The sequence below is a fragment of the Magallana gigas genome, chromosome 3 (genome assembly GCF_963853765.1).
Source record: "Magallana gigas chromosome 3, xbMagGiga1.1, whole genome shotgun sequence".
Lineage (NCBI taxonomy): Eukaryota > Metazoa > Mollusca > Bivalvia > Ostreida > Ostreidae > Magallana > Magallana gigas.
The window spans coordinates 17,965,755-17,984,477 of record NC_088855.1 but is presented as its reverse complement, the minus strand read 5'-3'; the positions used below and the strand labels follow the sequence as shown (position 1 = coordinate 17,984,477).

Sequence of the window (18,723 nt, the reverse complement as noted above, 5' to 3'; positions counted from 1 at the left end):
AAAAAAACCCCGAAAAACTGAGGGGTTTTCATACAAACAATATGTAATTTATATGTGTGTTCTGTGATGCAAGTGTCTTTAAAGTAATCGAAGGAACAATTCATAATAGATAAAGACATCTCCGATTAAAATTAAATCACCATTAAGCCCAGCTATGTCGAAGTCTATGTTTAATCTATGAATAATATTTAGATATCTGTCACTGTAAGTGAAAACGCCAGGTGACAATGTTGCCATTTTTGACACTTACTTGTATTTTGTTGTCCGAATATATGACATGAGTGTCAAATAGAATGAAAACATTTTTAAAGTAAATATTTTATTTTCAGTTGGTGAAATTTATATAATTTATCAAAATTTCCCCTGTTTGTTTTTCTTTCAAAGAATGTAATACATTGATTCACACATGTATCCAATCCGCATATCCAAGGGCTAAATGTTTTGTTTCAATAAATTTTTTGCATCAAAAAGAAAAAAATGTCTAGGGGTAATAAACTTACATATTTTACATGTGAACGGATTAACTTTGTATTTTGTAATTTTAACATCGTAAGCCGATAAGATTTGTGACATGTAAATAAATAGTTTTACGGTATCTTTTCATCAAGATAAGAAAAAAGGCTAGTTTAGATACAAACGATGAAAATAAAATAGAATCTCCATGAAGAGCTAAGAAAGCCGAACCAGTTAAAGTTATCGTAACAATTTTCTTTAAAATTCCGCGTACGCAGTACGGATTTCATATACACGACTGGGATAGGGATTAATGTCACTACCGGTACATGTAATTCAGTTGTACGAACATTAATTTCAAGTGAGAGCAGAAATACATGAGATTGTAGCAAAAAGTAAGTTTTTTTTCATTTCACGCAAAAAATCTTATTGTTGATCTACATTGTTTATTTATGAAGTTTTTATAAATGAAAGATATTAACCAAAAATTAACATGTAATATTAATAATATTATAAAAAATCATTTTTAAAAATGTAGATGTTGTGAAGTTATCTGTTTATGTAGAAAAAAACCCAAAACACTGTTGTTTCAAAACTGGTAAATAATAAACGGATCTGATTTATTCTCAGGGGTTTCGTTTTTACGTAGCATCTCTCATTTCTTGTTTGAAAACGCGGGAAAACCTTGGATCACGATGCTGTTTACATTTTCGCCCAGCATATGCATATGATACATCTTCTGTACCCATTGCATTATGAACAGGTAAATCGTACTTCATTTGCTATAAACTACAAGTTTTTTTAAAAGAGTGTTTGAATAAGCAACAGGGAACATAATCGGGGGTTGTTTGGGAGGGGGGGGGGTATTTGTTGTTATTGCACAGTTTTAAATTAGTGAGAATATTTTCACCAATTTGACTTGAACAAAAGTTTACCGCACTTCAGAAAATAAGAACGGTTTTTTAAGCAATTATGTCGTCTCAGCTAGAGTTCCTAATTATCTTGTTAACATTGAGAAGTGGAGGCAATTATAACGCCTGTCAAATAATTATCCACCGGACTTTACCTTTGATCGAGGGATAGAGTGAAGCCGTTGACTCCCCTTCAATTAATGGAATGTTCCATTTGTTATGCTAGAATTCAATTAGGGTTTATTATATATATCATTTACTCAGAGAAGACATTGAGAATTACATGCTGATCAATCATTCAGGTAATAAATTTAAAATTTGGAAATTTTTTCTTAATTTTTTTAAGATTATCAAATTGTAAATTTTTTGTTTTCTTATTAATGTGACCATGATTAGTATCTGTTAATGGAAAAAACAGTGTATTGTGCTTCTTTTAATCATTTAAAAAATGGTAAAATTTGAATTAAAGATCTACCAGGCTTTTGGAAAAAAATAAACATATATGCCTAGTCTTTTACTTTTCTAAGAGATATGTAATTTTAGCTTAGTAAGACTTGAAAATGAAAGAAAAAAAAAGGTTCAATTTGGCAAATAAAACCAACATTTAATATAATGCTATACATTTAAACAAAATCCCTGCTGGAGTCAAACTTGAGACTTGTAGGTCGAATAGACCAAGTTTTTTAGGTACCCTTCAAGCCCTTGTACTACCTAAAGGGGTTGAATTTGCCATGTTGCAGTTTCAATGTTTTTTATAACTTATTTCAATTCCTTTATAGATTATAATTAATTTCAGAGCAATAATAACATGAGAAAAATATTTAATACGGTGAGATTTTTCACTCCGAGGCAGGTGCGAAACATCTCAGTGCGAAACAGAATAGGTTCGAACCATCCCGGATTCGTTTTAAATAGGCTGATACCTGAACCACATCTCTGCTATGAAGTTTATCCTTAATATGATAATAACTCATGAAAATTGAAATCTATAGTTCCAAATAATGTGCAGCATGACCCATATGTGATTTGCGATCACATTTGCATTCAGAGAAAACTAATCGGTCCTTAATTCTTAGGGAATGTTGCCTGCTAAGTTAAATAACACAGTTTACATTTCACAATTTTCTTAGCCCATTCTTCACATATAATCATATATTAAAGTACCGGTAATACAGAATTTTTTTTTTTTAATGTTAATGGTAATTTAATAGCTAAGAAACTGTATGAATTTCACCTATACCTGATCAAAGTCTTAAAACAAATGACACTAGTGTATAATTACAGTGATAAATGAACTGAATTCAAAGGTAGATGTGGATGGAATGACTTAGTAAGAAAAAAATTATTTCTGTAATAAAATCAAAGCCAATGATTAAATATCGTAGCTAACAGTTTGCACTATTTTTTTCTGTCTTAATCTTAACAGATAATTTTAAAAGTGTGACATTTGTAATTGCACAATATTTCAAGGAAATAACAATAGTACCCAGGAAATACTTTTATTTCCAACCATCATCCATGGGAAAAACATGTATAAGTATTTCACGCTTTTTTGCCAACCTTGCTTGTAGATTCTAAATTTTTCAAATCATAAACCCCAGACCAATATGTTCGCCAATATACTGGAGGGGAAGATCAAATTTTAACATTAAAATTTATAGGAGAATATCTAAAATCTTTTTCTCAAGAGCTACAATGCCACAATTGCTGTAATACTATGCAAGAATTTCTCAAGAGCTACAATGCCACAATTGCTGTAATACTATGCAAGAAATTCTTGCATAGTATTACAGCAATTGTGGCATTGTAGCTCTTGAGAAAAAGATTTTAGATATTCTCCTATAAATTTTAATGTTAAAATTTGATCTTCCCCTCCAGTGTATATATCCAAGAATCCTGCTAGTGTGTACCGGCCAGTATATTCTTAATTGTTCAAACCCTTGCATCTAAAACATTACTGCACAGAATGGGCTAATTAGAATATCAATATTGGAATGTAACAATTCAACCACTACTAAATTGACATCTTCATGAACTAAAGTGTTAAAATATATGACATTGCTATCCAAGCCAGCCTCATACCGAGTTAATTAAATTGTGAATATATTTAAAACAATGATATTTTGGGAAATGTATAAATTCTACAGAAGTTTACATGCAGGTATATTCGTGAAATCTTTATACACTGCTGCAAATTGTGATATTTGTGATACACAATAAATATCCAAATAGAGTGTAAATTCAAATTTGTTGAAAAATTTGATCCCTAGACCAATAATGGTGCCCTAGCATTAGGAGAAGCGGTATACTGATGGACATATCTTCAACCAAATTTTTCAGCTCAGGTGACTGAACAGAAATTGTTTTTCAACAGACAGAACATAGCACAAACAGCAAGACTGAAATCTACACGCCCCGTTTATCAATTGGTTGAAATCTACGGTGGCTAAAACTGACAAGAAAGGTTGAATTTGACACGCCCTGTTTATCGATTGGTCGAGGCCTTCAAAAAATTCACGGACTGCACGAACTAACCGTGATGATGTCAGACTCAAAGTCACACTGGAGACGATTTGGCTGTTTCTTTTAGCTAACGTACTTATGTACATAAACAGTAATTTAGTGAATTTTGCTTACTTTTTACGCTCAATTTATTAATTACCGGGTAGTTAAAATAAAGATGTTAATATAAACAATGAAATGCTCACTTTGGTGATTTATTTGGGTTATGAAGGTAGCGATCATTGACTGACTAACGCGGGTTATGTATTTTTTCTGCGATGTCGCTACATTCATATCCCAAATGAATCACCAAACTGAGCATTTTATTGTTTAAATAAATTATTTATTTAAACTTGTGATAAACCTAAATACTTTGAAATTAATGTGAATAAGATGTTTTAGTTTTTATTAAAATTATAATCATCTTTGTTAGAAATAAAATTCATATCGTACAGAAACCGTACAAACCGTATGGAAAGTGTATAGTAAATGTATCGTGTCGTATAAGAAACGTATCGTATCTTACAAGAAGCGTAGCATATTGTATGAAAAATGTACCATATACCATGTGAGAAAAGTATCGTATCGTATCGTACTAAAAGTGTACCGTACCATGTGAGAAATGTATGGTATCATACTCGAAGTGTACCATACTGTGCGAGAAACATATCATATTGTACAAACCGTATAGCGTTTGAGAAGCGAGAAACGTACAGCTGGTGTAGTAGTGCATTTCAGGGTCTGTAAGATGCACATTTGACCAGTTAATTGAAAAAAACCCTGATCAATGGATATTCCTCAACATCGCCATGATATGCAGATGATATCTGGAAAAAACTTGCAGAACAATCATCTTAAAAATAATTACTTAAATATTCAACAAAACAATATCATGAATATTTATAGAGTACTTCATGTTTTACCCTCATTTGTTTGTGTCAGTATGTCAATTCAAAAAGTCTACATAGTTCTTGCACTGCCCTTATTTTAAGAGTTTAACAAAAACCAGCATGTTCCTCGACATTCATACCATATCAGTCAAATGGTCAGTCTTGTTATTTTTCATCGCATCTCCTCTGAATTGCACGACAGAAATAAGGAAACTTTGTAGATAACAAGAACATGATTTGTAGATTCTGACTTCATAGTAATTCTAGGAACAGATTTGATTAGCTCCTTTTATACTGATGTTTTTGGCCATTGTGAAGTATAGTTCTAAAACAATTGCATTGAACAAGGCATTGAAACCCCAGCATCAGTACACGAATTACTGGTCCAGAAATATGCAACGTTACCTTCTAACTTAGTAAATTGGTCATCATTGAATTTACATGTACTACTGAGACAGCTATATTGTTACTGCATCAATCTCGTTAAAGTTTATTTTATTGAACTATTTTCGTTTCAGGAAAATGAAGCAGGACACAAAAACTCTGACAGTCAACCTCATCTGTCAAGTGGAGGGGTCCCAGAGACTCCATTCACTAAGGGCACTCATGTAAGTTAGTCTCAGTCTTTCTCTCCATTAAATGATATAACTTAGCAAAATACTGACGGTGGGATGACAGTGCAATAAGTATTAGTTTTAAAATATTTACAAATGAATTATTGCATCAGATGAAAATGTTGTTTATTTACATAAGATGATAAATGCATTTTTAAAATATATGCACAGGGGCTCGTCACAATTTTTTTTCAAAACAACGTCAGAACTTAGATTATTACAATTTTGAAAGATAAGTTAGATTTTATTGCCATCTATTAAAAATTTTTAATATAATGCATGATATACCCAGTACATTCTTGTGTTGCTGAATATATAGTATTATTAAGGTCTTCCGTTTCCAACGGAAGACCTTATAGAGATTGTAAGGTTTTTTATTATTATTTTTTTCCCAGTTTTTGTCCACAAGATTTCTCAGAGATGGCTGGATAGATTTACTTGAAGTTTTCAAGATTGATAGAAAATGATCATATCTCTAGGCGTTTTTTTCATTTTTTGAAAATTCATTTCCTGTCGTCCGTTTCCTGTCCCGTGACGAAAAGCTTGTCACCTCGAGATCTCAAAAATGGTAAAGACTTGAACATCCAAATTTTTTTGGGATGATAGAACTATAGTTGTAGATGTGTTTAAACATTTTTGTTTTGTTCGTCGTAACTTCCGGTCGTCACCGGAAGCTCTTCAAAATTTTTTGTTTTTACGTATTTAATTTATTTTCCATAAAATAAAAATTTTAGTATAGATCCTTACATATGTCATCTATACAATGTTAAATAAACAAAAAAATTCTACTTCCGGTGAGATATCTCGATTATCTCAGGAAGCTTTTTTAAAACATATTTTGTACCCGCAAGTTCTCAGGTACTGTACGTTACCAAGACACGAAACTTTCACGAATCATAGACATTTGATTGAAGATGTGTTGAAACAGTTTCATTTTGTCTTCCGTCACTTCCGGTCCACAGCGGAAGAGTTCAAACAAATCAAACTGTTTATCCGTTAAACTGTTTATATTTAATAGTTTTAGCTACTTCGATAAATAATAATGTAAAACAGGAAAGTAAACAAGATATAAAAATTTAAATTTCATTAAGCACTTCCGTTTGTTCGTTTCCTGTCCCGAGACAAAAAAACTTATATCGACGAGATCTCAAAAACGGTAACGACTTCAACAACCAAACTTTGTAGGATTATAGACCTGTGTATGGATACGTGTTAACACTATTTTGTTTCATCCGGCGTAACTTCCGGTCGTCACAGGAAGTACACCAAATTCTGATTTTTTAAAAATATGTTGGTTATTTAACATGGAAGTAACATTTTAGTTATAAAAATACAAGAGGTCATCCACACATGGTAAAAAACCAAAAAAAGTTCTACTTCCGGTGAGACATCTCAAATATCTCAGGTAGCCTTCTTTAAAAAAAAAAACTACCCCCAAGATTTCAGAAACTGTGAGAGATCAAGACACAAAACTTGTATGGATAATGGACATTTGAATGAACATGTGTTTAACGGGTTCCATTTGGTCGTATGTTACTTCCGGTTCTCACTCGAAGTGTTCAAGCAATAAAAGGTTGGTTTTTTTAACATTATAATTTTTTCAACATTTTACTTAATGTGATGAACAATAACGTATCATAGGTAAATGTATTAAAATACGTATTTTCAATTTCTTAATCACTTCCGTTCGTTCGTTTCCGGTCCCGACACAAAAACTTTTTCTCAACGAGATATTATAACTAACAAAAACTTGAACATCCAAACTTTAAGGAAAGACAAGGCAATGTATGAATGTATGTTTACTATGTTTTGTATGATCCGGCGTAACTTTCGGTCGTCACAGAAAGTACTCAAAAATTGACATATTGTCTTTGTGTATTTGTATTTTTGGGGAATTCCTTTACAGTATAAATTATATCCATTTTCTGTTTACAAGAGAAATGGATCTTTTGTACAGATTTATATATGAAGAACGGAAGACCTTTTTGTTGCTATAGCAACAAGAGTCTAGTTGTATTTATATCTGCCGAGAAATACATACACATATAAACATTTACTTAAATGAAGAAAAAAATCCTATTATTTTGAATCTATTATAATATGAGTCAATGGAGGGTGTTTAATTTTATATAGGTTATCCGACTATGGTCTAAAGGATCTGCCTGCTGACATACTGAAACACATGAAGAGTATCAAGACCCTGGACTTCTCCCGCAACAACCTCACAACATTTCCAGAGGTCACCCTGAAAACTTTGGAGACACTGGACATCTCTGAGAATAATATTGACTCCATAGACTTTGTGAAGAACCTTCCGAATCTCAAGCAGCTTATGGTAGAAGGAAACCCAAACATCCAGGTAAAATTCACGACATTTTGTTAATGTCAGAAACAAAAATGGGGGAATTTTTTTTTATCCCATCTTGCTCTTGTTTTGTTGTCTTATTATCACAGGTTAATTTGCTTAACATACAATTGTTGGAGTCCTAGATTGTATATCTTTGCCAAGAAGTGAAATTTCACTATCCCACAAGAGTATATAATAAATAATTTTTTTATCTTTCTTCCTTAGACCAGTCACAAGATAGAGGCAGTCCTGAAGTGTCCAAGTCTGATGAAGATCGATGGTGATGATTTGGATAGCATACACAGACAAATCCAGCACATCAAAGAGAAGTGGAAATTACAGGTACACAACAATCAATTGAAAAAGGTTGGGTGTCTTTTGAGCAGGACAGTGCTTAATGACCATAGGAAGCTAAAAAATGCATAATTATATATAATTGCTTTTGAATGTCATATCAAGTTGGTCCTAAAAAAAAGCTAGTGTGATTTTTTTTTTTATATCTATGATAAATTTTTTTTAGAGAAAAAAAACCCGAAAGTACTGTTTTTCTAAAAAAAAAGGTAAAATTTAAGATGATTGTACCAAATAAATTTGAATTGATAAAATATATAATTAATACATGTATATATGTGTATTATTAAAGGTCATTAAAAAAACACCACTTTTTCTATACCGTGCATTTGCTTCATGTTTAAAAAGCCTGTATTCTGTGTCATATTTAATGCATGGTCAGTAATTCTTACCTCAAAAGCCAGACAAATTTTGTTGATATCAAAGAGCCGTGGCTGTGTGGCCAATAATGAAATAGCCAGGCCTACGTCACATTGCTGTTTCACAAAACTACCTAAAGTCCAAGCTCTTTTTAAAATGGCTCTATCAAAAACGGAATACATAATTTTTTATTTTACCACAATTGTTGCTAAATACATTAAAACGCGTGTTCTTATTAAAGTGAAATGTAATGCAAATGAATTAGTCCACAGAAACATTTTTGTTGTAGCACAAATTGACTACTGTGAAATCATTCGAAATTTTAGTGATATCCTTGGGTAGCCCTCAGCAAATTTACATCTTTGATGAAAACAAATCTTGAAATAGGTATCTTACTGAAAATTGACATCCACGAATTCAAATTACATCTCCACGAAGAAGCAAAAAATCCACAATCCATAAAACTTGGCCCCCACAAGTTTAAATGATTCCACAGTATTTTTCCTCATAAATTCATCTGGTTCTTCATAAATTAATGTTGAAACTTTTTAAATACTAATTTTTTTAAAAACTGATTTCCAACAGGTGCAGGCCAAGTTTGAAGTGCTGTATGAGGACCGATTCACAGAGGACATGTCTGAGGAGGAGTTCCAGAAGGCTGTGTCAGAGTTCAAGGCCATTGTCAGATCTGATGACCTGTTCGCCAGTGCCAACTCAGAGACAGAGAAAATCATTGTATGTATGATCCAATGAATTTCACTTTTCTATCTCACCTGAGCTGAAAACTCAAATGAGCTATTTTGGTCATAGTTTGTCTGTCTATCTCTAATCTTTTCACATTTTCAACATCTTCTAAAGAACCACTTGACCAATTTCAATTAAAATTAGAATAAAGAGCCTGATAAAAAGGGGATTCAAATTAGTGAAAATTAAGGATCAAACCCTTTTTCAAGGGGAAATAATTAGGATTAATTGAAAAATTTTGAGAAATTAAAAAAAATCTTCTTCTCAAGAACCATTTGGCCAAGAAAGTTGGAACTTTCATCCTCAGGCAATGTAGATTCAAAGTTGAGAAAATCATGACCCCCAGGGGTAGGGTGGGGCCACAAGGGGGGTTAAACTTTTATATAAGAATATATTGAAAAAATCTTGAAAAATCTTTTCAGAACTAAGACCGCAGATTAACATTAACTGGCAAGATTGGAAATATACAGCTTACGTCAATTTCACTTGTTGCAGTCAAATTGACATGGATGTCTGAGAAAACATTGGATTGAAACTGTATATGTACATGTAGTTATAAGAAATGTATTTTAAATCCACCTCGGCATTTCTAACTTGCTATATACATGTTAGTTAAAGCGATCGAAAAACATTATATTTAGTATCAGCAAAGTGATTGAAAAAAAAATTTCACCAATAAGTATATAATCAGCAAATATGAGAAGATCTCAATTCGGGAGAGATAATATGCAAAGCAAGGCATTGTCTGATGACTTCAGAGAATCAGTCGTCACAAGTCTGAAATCAAGTGGGGCCATAGTTGAAACGGGGTTTATTCACAGAGAACAATCAAAGTTACCATTTATAAGATTAAAATTATATCCAATAATAGAATATATAAAATGTTCCATATAAAAAGTCATCGGACGATGCTTTGCCCTGCGTATAATATCTCCGAATTGGTATCTTTTCACATTTGCTGATTATATAAGTACTGATGAAATAAAAGTTTTCCATTCGCTTTTCTGATACTAATTAAAATGTTTTTCGATCGCTTTAAATTATTTAGCAAGTTAGAAATGCTGAGGTGGATTTAAAATACATTTCCTATAACTACAGTTTCAATCCAATGTTTTCTCAGACGTCCCTGTCAATTTGTTCCCGCCCATTTCAAATGTTTTGACTGTAACAAGCGAAACTGACGTAAGCGGTATATTTCCAATCTTGCCAGTTAATGTTCCGCAGTCTTAATTACCCAGGAAAACTGAAACTTGTGTAGAACATCCTCAAGTAGTATAGATGCAAAGTTGTGAAAATCATGACCCCTGGGGGTAGGGTGGGGTCATAATGGGGGGGAGGAGTTGAACTTTTACATAGGAATATATTGAGAAAAATTTTAAATCTTATTCTCCAAATCTAACTGGCCAGAAAAGCTGAAACTTGTGTGAAAGCATTCTCAGTTATGGTAGATTTAAGTTTGTTCAAATCATGATCCCCAGGCATAGGATGGGGTAGCAGCATTGGGATGGGGAAAACTTACATAGGAATATATAAGGAAAAATCTTCAATAATTTCTTTTTTAAAAAGTTGTAACTTAGGTGAAAGCAACCTTAGATAATGTAGATCCAAGTTTGTTCAAATCAAAATTTTGAGGAGTAGGGTGGGGCCACATTTTGGGTCAAATTTTACAAAGGAAAACATTTTAATTATTCACAAAAGTGGTAATGTTATGATATATATTTTTACTTATATGCAAGCATTTTGACATATTGCTGACTCTTTAAAATTGATCAGACGTTAATTGGCCCCTGGTCGATTCTTTGGCCTCACAAGGGGTTCAGAGTTTGACATAGGTTTATATCCCTTTCTTTTTGAGAACTGTAATGCTCAACATGTGACACAACTATAAAATCATCCTGTTAAAAAAGGGACTATTGATGATAAACATAAGAATATCCAGGGTGAAATGGATTTTGATTTATACAGGACCTCCATCTATTATACTACATTGTCCATTTAGTTTGTATTATGACTCCATTAAGCCGATTTTATCATAGCTATGGTTGTCAGGTAATTGATGTGGCCCATGGGCCTCTTGTTTCTTTTTGATTGTAATGATAAGTTGTTGTTAATGTTTTGGTCAAATTAAGACCAAAACTAGCCAAGAATTTCTTGCCACCACTTCATGTAATGTTATGCAATGGCAAGAACTGGTTCTTGATGAGGATTGGTCTTAGGCCAGTTAAAGTTTTTTTTTCAAATCTTCTACTTGAGAAATCTTACTTAACAGCTATAGAGTAATGTTCAATTTAAAGGATTAGAAAAACAGTATGTGATGTATAGAAAACACAGTTTTTTGTGATAATTGATATGTGATCAATAAAAAGTTTCAGAGAAGTAAGGGACAAATTTTTTCATAAAGTAAATGCTTCAATTTTCAGATTGAGCAGCTAGTCACAGAGGTAGCCGAAGAAGTCCGCTCTGGTAGACATTTCCGCTCTGATGTCCAGACTCCCCAGACTCCGAGGAGTGCCAGACTGTCCAGGAAACTCAGTGCAACCTCACCCAAAACATCAGGTATAGAGGCCTGACCAGGGTTCAAGGGAGGGACAATAGTAGATGTATAGGTTTAAGGGGGATAACTGGATGTTAAGGGGCTCATTAGCCATTTCAGATCAAACATTGCAGTTTGCATTTGTTTTTGTAACTTGTGTGTTTGTTATTGTTGTTTGATATATTTCCTCCTTAAAAGCTTTCTCTCTTCTTTGTCCAATTTTACAAAAAATTGCAACTTCATTTTAAATAAAATATACACTGACTTTCCCACCAAAAAAACCCCAAGTAATCATAATTTTTCAAGCACAAAAAGCAACTCTTGTATGGTTTGTTTGTGTAGAAAACAATAGTCAACCAGTAGGTGTATCAACATGATCTGTTTTGATCTGGCAAAAAGGCTTGTAAATGTACAATTGGTGTTCCCAAAAAGGACAAAAAATTGCAATTGTTACTTGCGTTTAACCAACACAATACTATGTATTCTTGGATTCTTCAGCCACCACCCCAAAGAGGAACAAGAGTCGGAACCACTCTTCTTTACTGGACTCCCCCACCCTGAAGATGCCTCAGTCCCCCATATCCCCCATCAGTACCCCACACAACAGGAAGAGACGGAGGGACAGTGACCAGGGCGAACTCACACAGAAATCAAAACGAGACAGGAAGTACTCCCCTCTGACCTGGATGATGAGGAAGAACACAGTTGTGGACCATGACCTGATTTCTTTGGTAATTTGGGATAATGTTTTTACAAGTTATGTAACGAAAAAAGTTTCAGATTTCTAACAAAAAGCCATTCTTTGTTTAACTCTTTCCAACTAAATTTGACCAATTATTTTATGCTGAAATATTTATTTTTGAAGATTCTAAACCCTTTTTTCTGTCTGTAAGCCTGTTAAAGTGAATAATATTAGCTTGCCTGGTTCTGTCTATTAATGTACGATCTGTTTGATATTGTTATAACTAAACATTGAAATTAGCATGCAAAATAAAGGGAGATTTTTAACTTGATTTCAGCCATCAGTACCTGACTACGACCCTGTGTATTTCCTGAGATGCCACTCCGAGGGAAACGACCCTTCTGATGAGGTCACCAAGGTGTGGAGGTGTTCTTTTGAACCTAGCATTGAAGACCCAGGTAAATATTTGATTTTTTTTAAAGAGGACTCGATGGTCCTAGTCATTTTTAGACTGTATTTATCTCCTTTAGAAGAAGATCTTTATGTAAAAATGTAGAAAAAATATCCAAATTAAAAAGGTAAAATAAAAGGACTTTTTCCATACTTAACAATAATTTATAGCTTAACAAACCATATCTTAAAACTTGAGCGAAATCTGATGGTTAATTTGATGACCATGTAGCCTTTTTAAAAAGCGATGCTTACAAGTTCTTTAGAACTCAAGAATGAGTTCAGTGCAGTGATAAAATGTTGGTCACTGTGTCCAATGTCTCATGATGATTATTGATTGGTACATGTATTTCCCTCTTTAAAGTTTTAATTTAATTTCTGTTATTTGTAGAGAAGACAACGAACATGTTGGCCACCTGTGGGGGACAGACGGTCTGCCTGATTGACTGTAACACAGGGAAGGTGATGAAGCGCTACAAAGACAGCAACAAGTATGAGGTAAAATATATAAAAAACCTTAATATTATAAGTTGATATTTTAGAAGCTAATATTGTTTTACATAAAATGTTCTAGACAGGTTTAAAAAGGATAAAAGTAATTACTCATTTCAAATTATTTAAAAATTGAGTTACTCTTTTAAAACTGCATAATCAGTGGGATAGCATTTGACACAATACAGTGGTATTTGAGACATCAGTCATGATTTTTTGGTGGTACTGTGTATTTCTTAATGTATGGGTATGTTTCTTTATGAAGCAGTATAAAAAATCCATATGGCTTGTTCAGGTCATGAAGAAATTTAGGAATATTTGAAAAAGCATAGAAGTTACTATCTTTTTTCAGAATAGTGCATTCATATATGCTTATATTTTATCTTCAGTGCTTCTACACCATGGCATGGACCACAGTCCAACTGAACAACAACAGAAAGGAAAAAACCAATCTGTTGGCTGTAGCAGGTAACACTTAAAAATAGAGAAAAAAATATTTTAAAAGTTTTCCTAAATAGGCTGATGGCCTTAAATCACAATAAACCCCTTATAGAATGTTAACAGAATTTATTTGATAACCTCCAAACATGTACAATCTTTAAAATCCAGCATTTTCATGTTTTATGTTTTGTATGATGTTTATTTTAAACAGGTCAAAGTGCTGATATCAAGCTGGTCCACCCCTCACAGTTTGTGATGTATGCCACACTAGAGGGGCACAGGAAGTATGTCAGCTGTTTGACCTTTCACCCCAACCATCCCACAATCCTCTTCAGTAAGTGTGTTATTTCCACCTTTCTGCATAGTTAAATGTTTCAATCTTGAAATAACTTTCCAATACATGAAATAGCAAAATTTTCATACACTGGTACTTGGTCAGTTGGTAGTCTTGCATCTTATAATGATTTCGGAGACCAGATGTTTTGTATTAATCTTAAAATATGAGTAAAAATCAGCTGTTTATAAAGTATTCTTGTAAATGCAAGGAAAAGAAATTCAAATGTAACTGCGTTCACGCATACAAATAAGGTGAATAGGATGTGACTGCAACTTTTTTTAATTCATTAAAAATTGCTCTCTATTTAAGTTTATGTATTACTAATACTTACTTTCCTTATTATCAGGTGGCAGCAATGATAGGAAGATCATCATCTGGGATATTGGTATTCCCAACATGAGAGACTACACTGTCTTGTTCAAGTAAGTGTCACAAACATAATAATGCTATATTAAACTAATGAAAAGTTTTAATATTTATTGTTACATTCTGTTACAGTTTCAATTAAGTTTATAATTTTCTACTCATAAAGTTCCATATTTTTCGGAAATTAGGTCGATGCGTTTTTTTCCCTGGCACGTGGACATTGCCCTATTCATCGCTTCGTCCTATTTATGTTTTTTGTTGTGGAAAATTTGATATGAAATTTTGCAAAAATTTATGCAAACCTCCAATAAAATCATGAGAGTTTACTAAAATATTGCTTGAATTTCTGTGTAAGAATTGTAGTCACCCTTCCTTTCAAACTTTTCTTGTATTTATATATATAAATAATTTCATTTTAGGAAGTTGCACGTGCTGCAGGCACCAGACACTGATGCTTTGAACCTCGTCCTGAGCATGCCCAGTCAGACTCTGTTGGCAGGATGTGAGGACTCATGCTTTGGATGGAAAGCAGATAACATTAAAAAAATATTAAGGTAGTTATGACGTCCAATTTTTCACTACAAAGCTTTTAATGAGGGGAAACAGGGAACAATTTTGCACCATTTCAATGATAAGAATATGCAACTTTGCATGTCAAAATAAATTGTAAAATAAAATATTAAAAATAATTCTTTAAAAAGCCTGTTCAAAAAATTAATACACCTATTTATTTTAAAATTATTGAAAGCTTTGGTCAATTTTCGATCGTTTTAAACGAAAAAAAATTTTATACAGTGCATGTCAATCTTCGTAACATGGTAATGTTTTATGTGAGAATTTGCTTTATGAATACTGATCCACTTATTTCAGGGACCCCGACTACCAGTTTTATCTGCCCACTGTGTCCAGTGACGGGGAGAGTAACGTCAGTACAGCGAGGGAGACGGTGGATGGACTGGCAGCTCTAAAGAACGGCTATGTCGGTATGTAGCTCTATCACTCACTCAATCTGAAAGCTTTAAACCAAGTCACATCTTCTAGAACCAAAGTCATATCTTTAGCTTAATTAAATCTCACTCAGTCTTGTAGCCTAGAACCAAAGTCAGATTTTTTAACCCAAAGTCAGATCATTAAAATTTGTGGGGGCCAATTTTCATAGATTGCTTCAATCTTACAGGTTAATGGGGACGTAATTTCGTGTATTCTCTGATACTTACAAAAGGAAAAAAGACTTTACGGTCCTAATTTATTTATTCGTGGAGGATTTTAATTCGTGGGTGAGAGGTACCCACGAATTCCACGAAAATTGAGCCACCACGAAATCTAATGATTTCACAGTATATGAATAAGCAACAAATATAAGCTGTAGTTTAATGAGCTGTAGTTCATCTTTTAGAGAAATGATATGTTGTATGTGATTTATTTGTAACTGTTGGATTAATCACAACAAAGGAAAGATAACAGTATTATTTTTAATAAAGATAGCAAGAATAATTTATAACACACATGTAAGTTGAAAATAAATTGAACAAAATTCTTTCAGTGAACAAATGTGTTGGAGATGACATCATCAGTGTTTGGAATGTCAAGGATCAGCTGTCGAACAATGACAAAGCACACAAAAGGAAGGTCAAGGCCCACATCAGGTCGGTGGGGGTCAAACCAGCAGCCCTCCTCCACTACACCACCCAGGATGTAGACTACATCAACATGGGCACAAACAAAGGTAAATCAAAAGCAAAAGAAAATCTAGAAAAATGTGGCCATATTTGAAGCCCATCTTTTGTAATGCAGTAAAACATAGTTACATGCTTAAAGCAATGTCAGGTTCTTTCCTCTTATCTTAAACTTGTATTAAAAACTTAACAGTTATAATAACTTATGGTTATAACAATGTACGCGCTTGTTGCTGACCCTTCTTTTTAGCAGCGTTTTATTGTTTTTACATATATCGCAAACCTAGTCCTAAATTTATACTGATGGTTTTTAATTAGTCTGCTTTGCTATTCAAAAACAGAGATTTACTATTAATTTGTTATTCAAAAACAAAGATTCTTTATTATTTTGTTATTCAAAACCAAAGATTCTTTCTTATTTTGTTATTCAAAAACATAGATTATTTTTTTAATATTCAAAAACAAAGATTCTTTATTTTTATGCTATTCAAAAACAAAGGTTATTTATTATTTTGTTATTCAAAAACAAAGATTCTTCATTATATTGCTATTCAATAACAAAGATTCCTTATTATTCTGCTAATCTATTTAAAATCAAAGATTATTATTTTGCTATTCAAAAACAAAGATTCTTCATTATTCCAGAAATGATGGTGGTTGGAGACGACTCTGGGAATCTCAGGCTGTACAACATTAATGAACTGACCAACAGGAAGTCCAAGTCATGTGACGACATCATGAGGCCTTCCAGGGTACATCTCTTACAAACTTCATCTGCTCATGTTTTAGTAATTTTCAATGAGAGAGTGATTTTTTTTTTAATTATTGAATAGGATTAGTTTTAAAAGTTAGTTTTTTTTTAAATTCAGGTTTTAGAATGGCCGGAGATTGCTGAAGGACCCATGAAACAGTTTTGTCAGAAAGAGGTAGGAATTTATGTTTAATGCTTCTTTTCTGTGTTAACAACTTATCTGTTGTTATTTTAATGAAAGAAATACCTGGTATTTTATCCAAGTACCTTTATAAAATAAAATATATTGAAAAAAGGATTGAAAAGCAGGTAATATGACCATACCTGAAAATTCTCTCGTACTGAAGAACATGTATATAAGAATATATTACAAAGGATTGAACAGTGGGCAATATGTCAAACACATACATTTTCTCCTACAGTGGTTGATATGTCCATAAAATACTAACTTTATATGTATGATTGCAGGTTGTGATTGTCAACAGTGCCTGTGTCAGTCATGACGGGGAGTACATCGCCTGTGGAACAGACAACAATTTGGTGTGTGTGTGGAGACAGAGTAGGGACTCTAGTGAGGAGGAGATGATATTAGACTGAGGGCGCCGGCCATGATAATTCGTGTAGAAGACTTGAGGCTGATAATTCATGGAAAAGAAGACTTGTGGTTGATTCTTTATGGAGAGAACTTGTGGTTGATATCTCAGAGAGATTTTGCACTGGAGATAAGGACCAGGTTTTGTTCTATGTTTAGAACTGATAGGCATTGATATACATGTATGAGGCTGTGAAATTGTGAAATGCTTTTGAATTATGTGTGTGATCTCAGTTTTGGTTGGAATATGTATATTGTTATTTTGTTCTGTGGGATATCTTTGTTGGATTATATGTGTCCTCATTTTTCGTAATTCCTCACCATCTTCCCAGCTCCATATATTATTACAAGTGCACTGTTTGTTTCTAGGTAGTACATTAAGATTGCTCTTTGGTAGCATATCACACATTGAAAACTCGATGGAAAAAGTTAACAATATCAATAATCAAGTCACTTATTCCTGTTTTAAGATATTTTATAGTATCTTGATAATAGTTGGTAGTCTTTTTGTTATGAGGGTTATATCTAGTGTTGAAATAATGTACATGTTTTAAAAACATGAGTGTATGGAGCTATAGGAAGGTAGTATAGAATTCAACAACTTGGTTGAATTTGAGTTTATGATATAGTTTATGAGTTTTCAGTGAATATTTTTTCCTTTATGAAGAAACCTGATTTAGTGCTACTGATAACTGTACATGTAGTAACGATGTATAGAACTTCTGATGTGTTCAGGTTGATTGCAGAAATAATGCAATCAAAATTTGTGTTCAAGTTGTTTTTTTTTTTTTTTTTTTCATTTTTATGCCCTTCTTTCAGTGTTTAGTTTTAATGAAATTTCTTCAAGAAAATATCTGAAAATATTTTCTATATCAAGGCATTTTAGTGTTTCATGTTTATTTCACCTTTTGTTTTAAACACCCAGCTTTTATTTTAATTTGAATATTTTCGTTCATTTTAAGTGTGAATTAAACGTTCATTTTCATTTTATGTTTTAACTTCAGACTGTTACAGAGACACTGCCTGTATCAATCATTGCTTATAAATCTTTGTTTATATGTACCAAATATTTTTTTTCTAGTTTGTTACATTAAATTTTTTGTTCATTTTATGGATGTTGTCGTGATGTTGAATAGTACTAGTGTTTTACAAGTTATGCTGTAACTTCCTTAGCTAATGGCAGCAGCTAGGGCTCAGAGCTACCTTAGATGAGGATGGTGACGTTTATTGG

The 18,723-nt window shown here is 32.8% G+C and overlaps 1 protein-coding gene across 1 annotated transcript; it reads left to right on the top strand.

Moving 5' to 3' along the window:
* The first annotated feature begins 1,117 nt into the window (after window positions 1-1,117).
* Window positions 1,118-18,603, top strand: LOC105325903 (leucine-rich repeat and WD repeat-containing protein 1). The gene is made up of 18 exons (XM_011425694.4): window positions 1,118-1,216; window positions 5,275-5,364; window positions 7,504-7,729; window positions 7,943-8,059; window positions 9,014-9,163; window positions 11,593-11,728; window positions 12,204-12,436; window positions 12,725-12,845; window positions 13,229-13,335; window positions 13,719-13,797; window positions 13,982-14,104; window positions 14,454-14,529; window positions 14,893-15,027; window positions 15,344-15,456; window positions 16,017-16,199; window positions 16,795-16,901; window positions 17,019-17,075; window positions 17,369-18,603. The coding sequence occupies exons 1-18, from the start codon at window positions 1,209-1,211 to the stop codon at window positions 17,495-17,497; spliced, it is 2,190 nt and encodes a 729-aa protein (XP_011423996.2). The 5' UTR covers window positions 1,118-1,208; the 3' UTR covers window positions 17,498-18,603.
* Window positions 18,604-18,723: the final 120 nt, after the last annotated feature.

Bases quoted from the DNA above. Each gene is read 5' to 3' on its own strand.
- LOC105325903 (XM_011425694.4), top strand. The intron at 7,730-7,942 runs GTAAAATTCACG...TTTCTTCCTTAG, and splicing joins AAGGAAACCCAAACATCCAG to ACCAGTCACAAGATAGAGGC. The intron at 13,336-13,718 runs GTAAAATATATA...TTTTATCTTCAG, and splicing joins AAGACAGCAACAAGTATGAG to TGCTTCTACACCATGGCATG.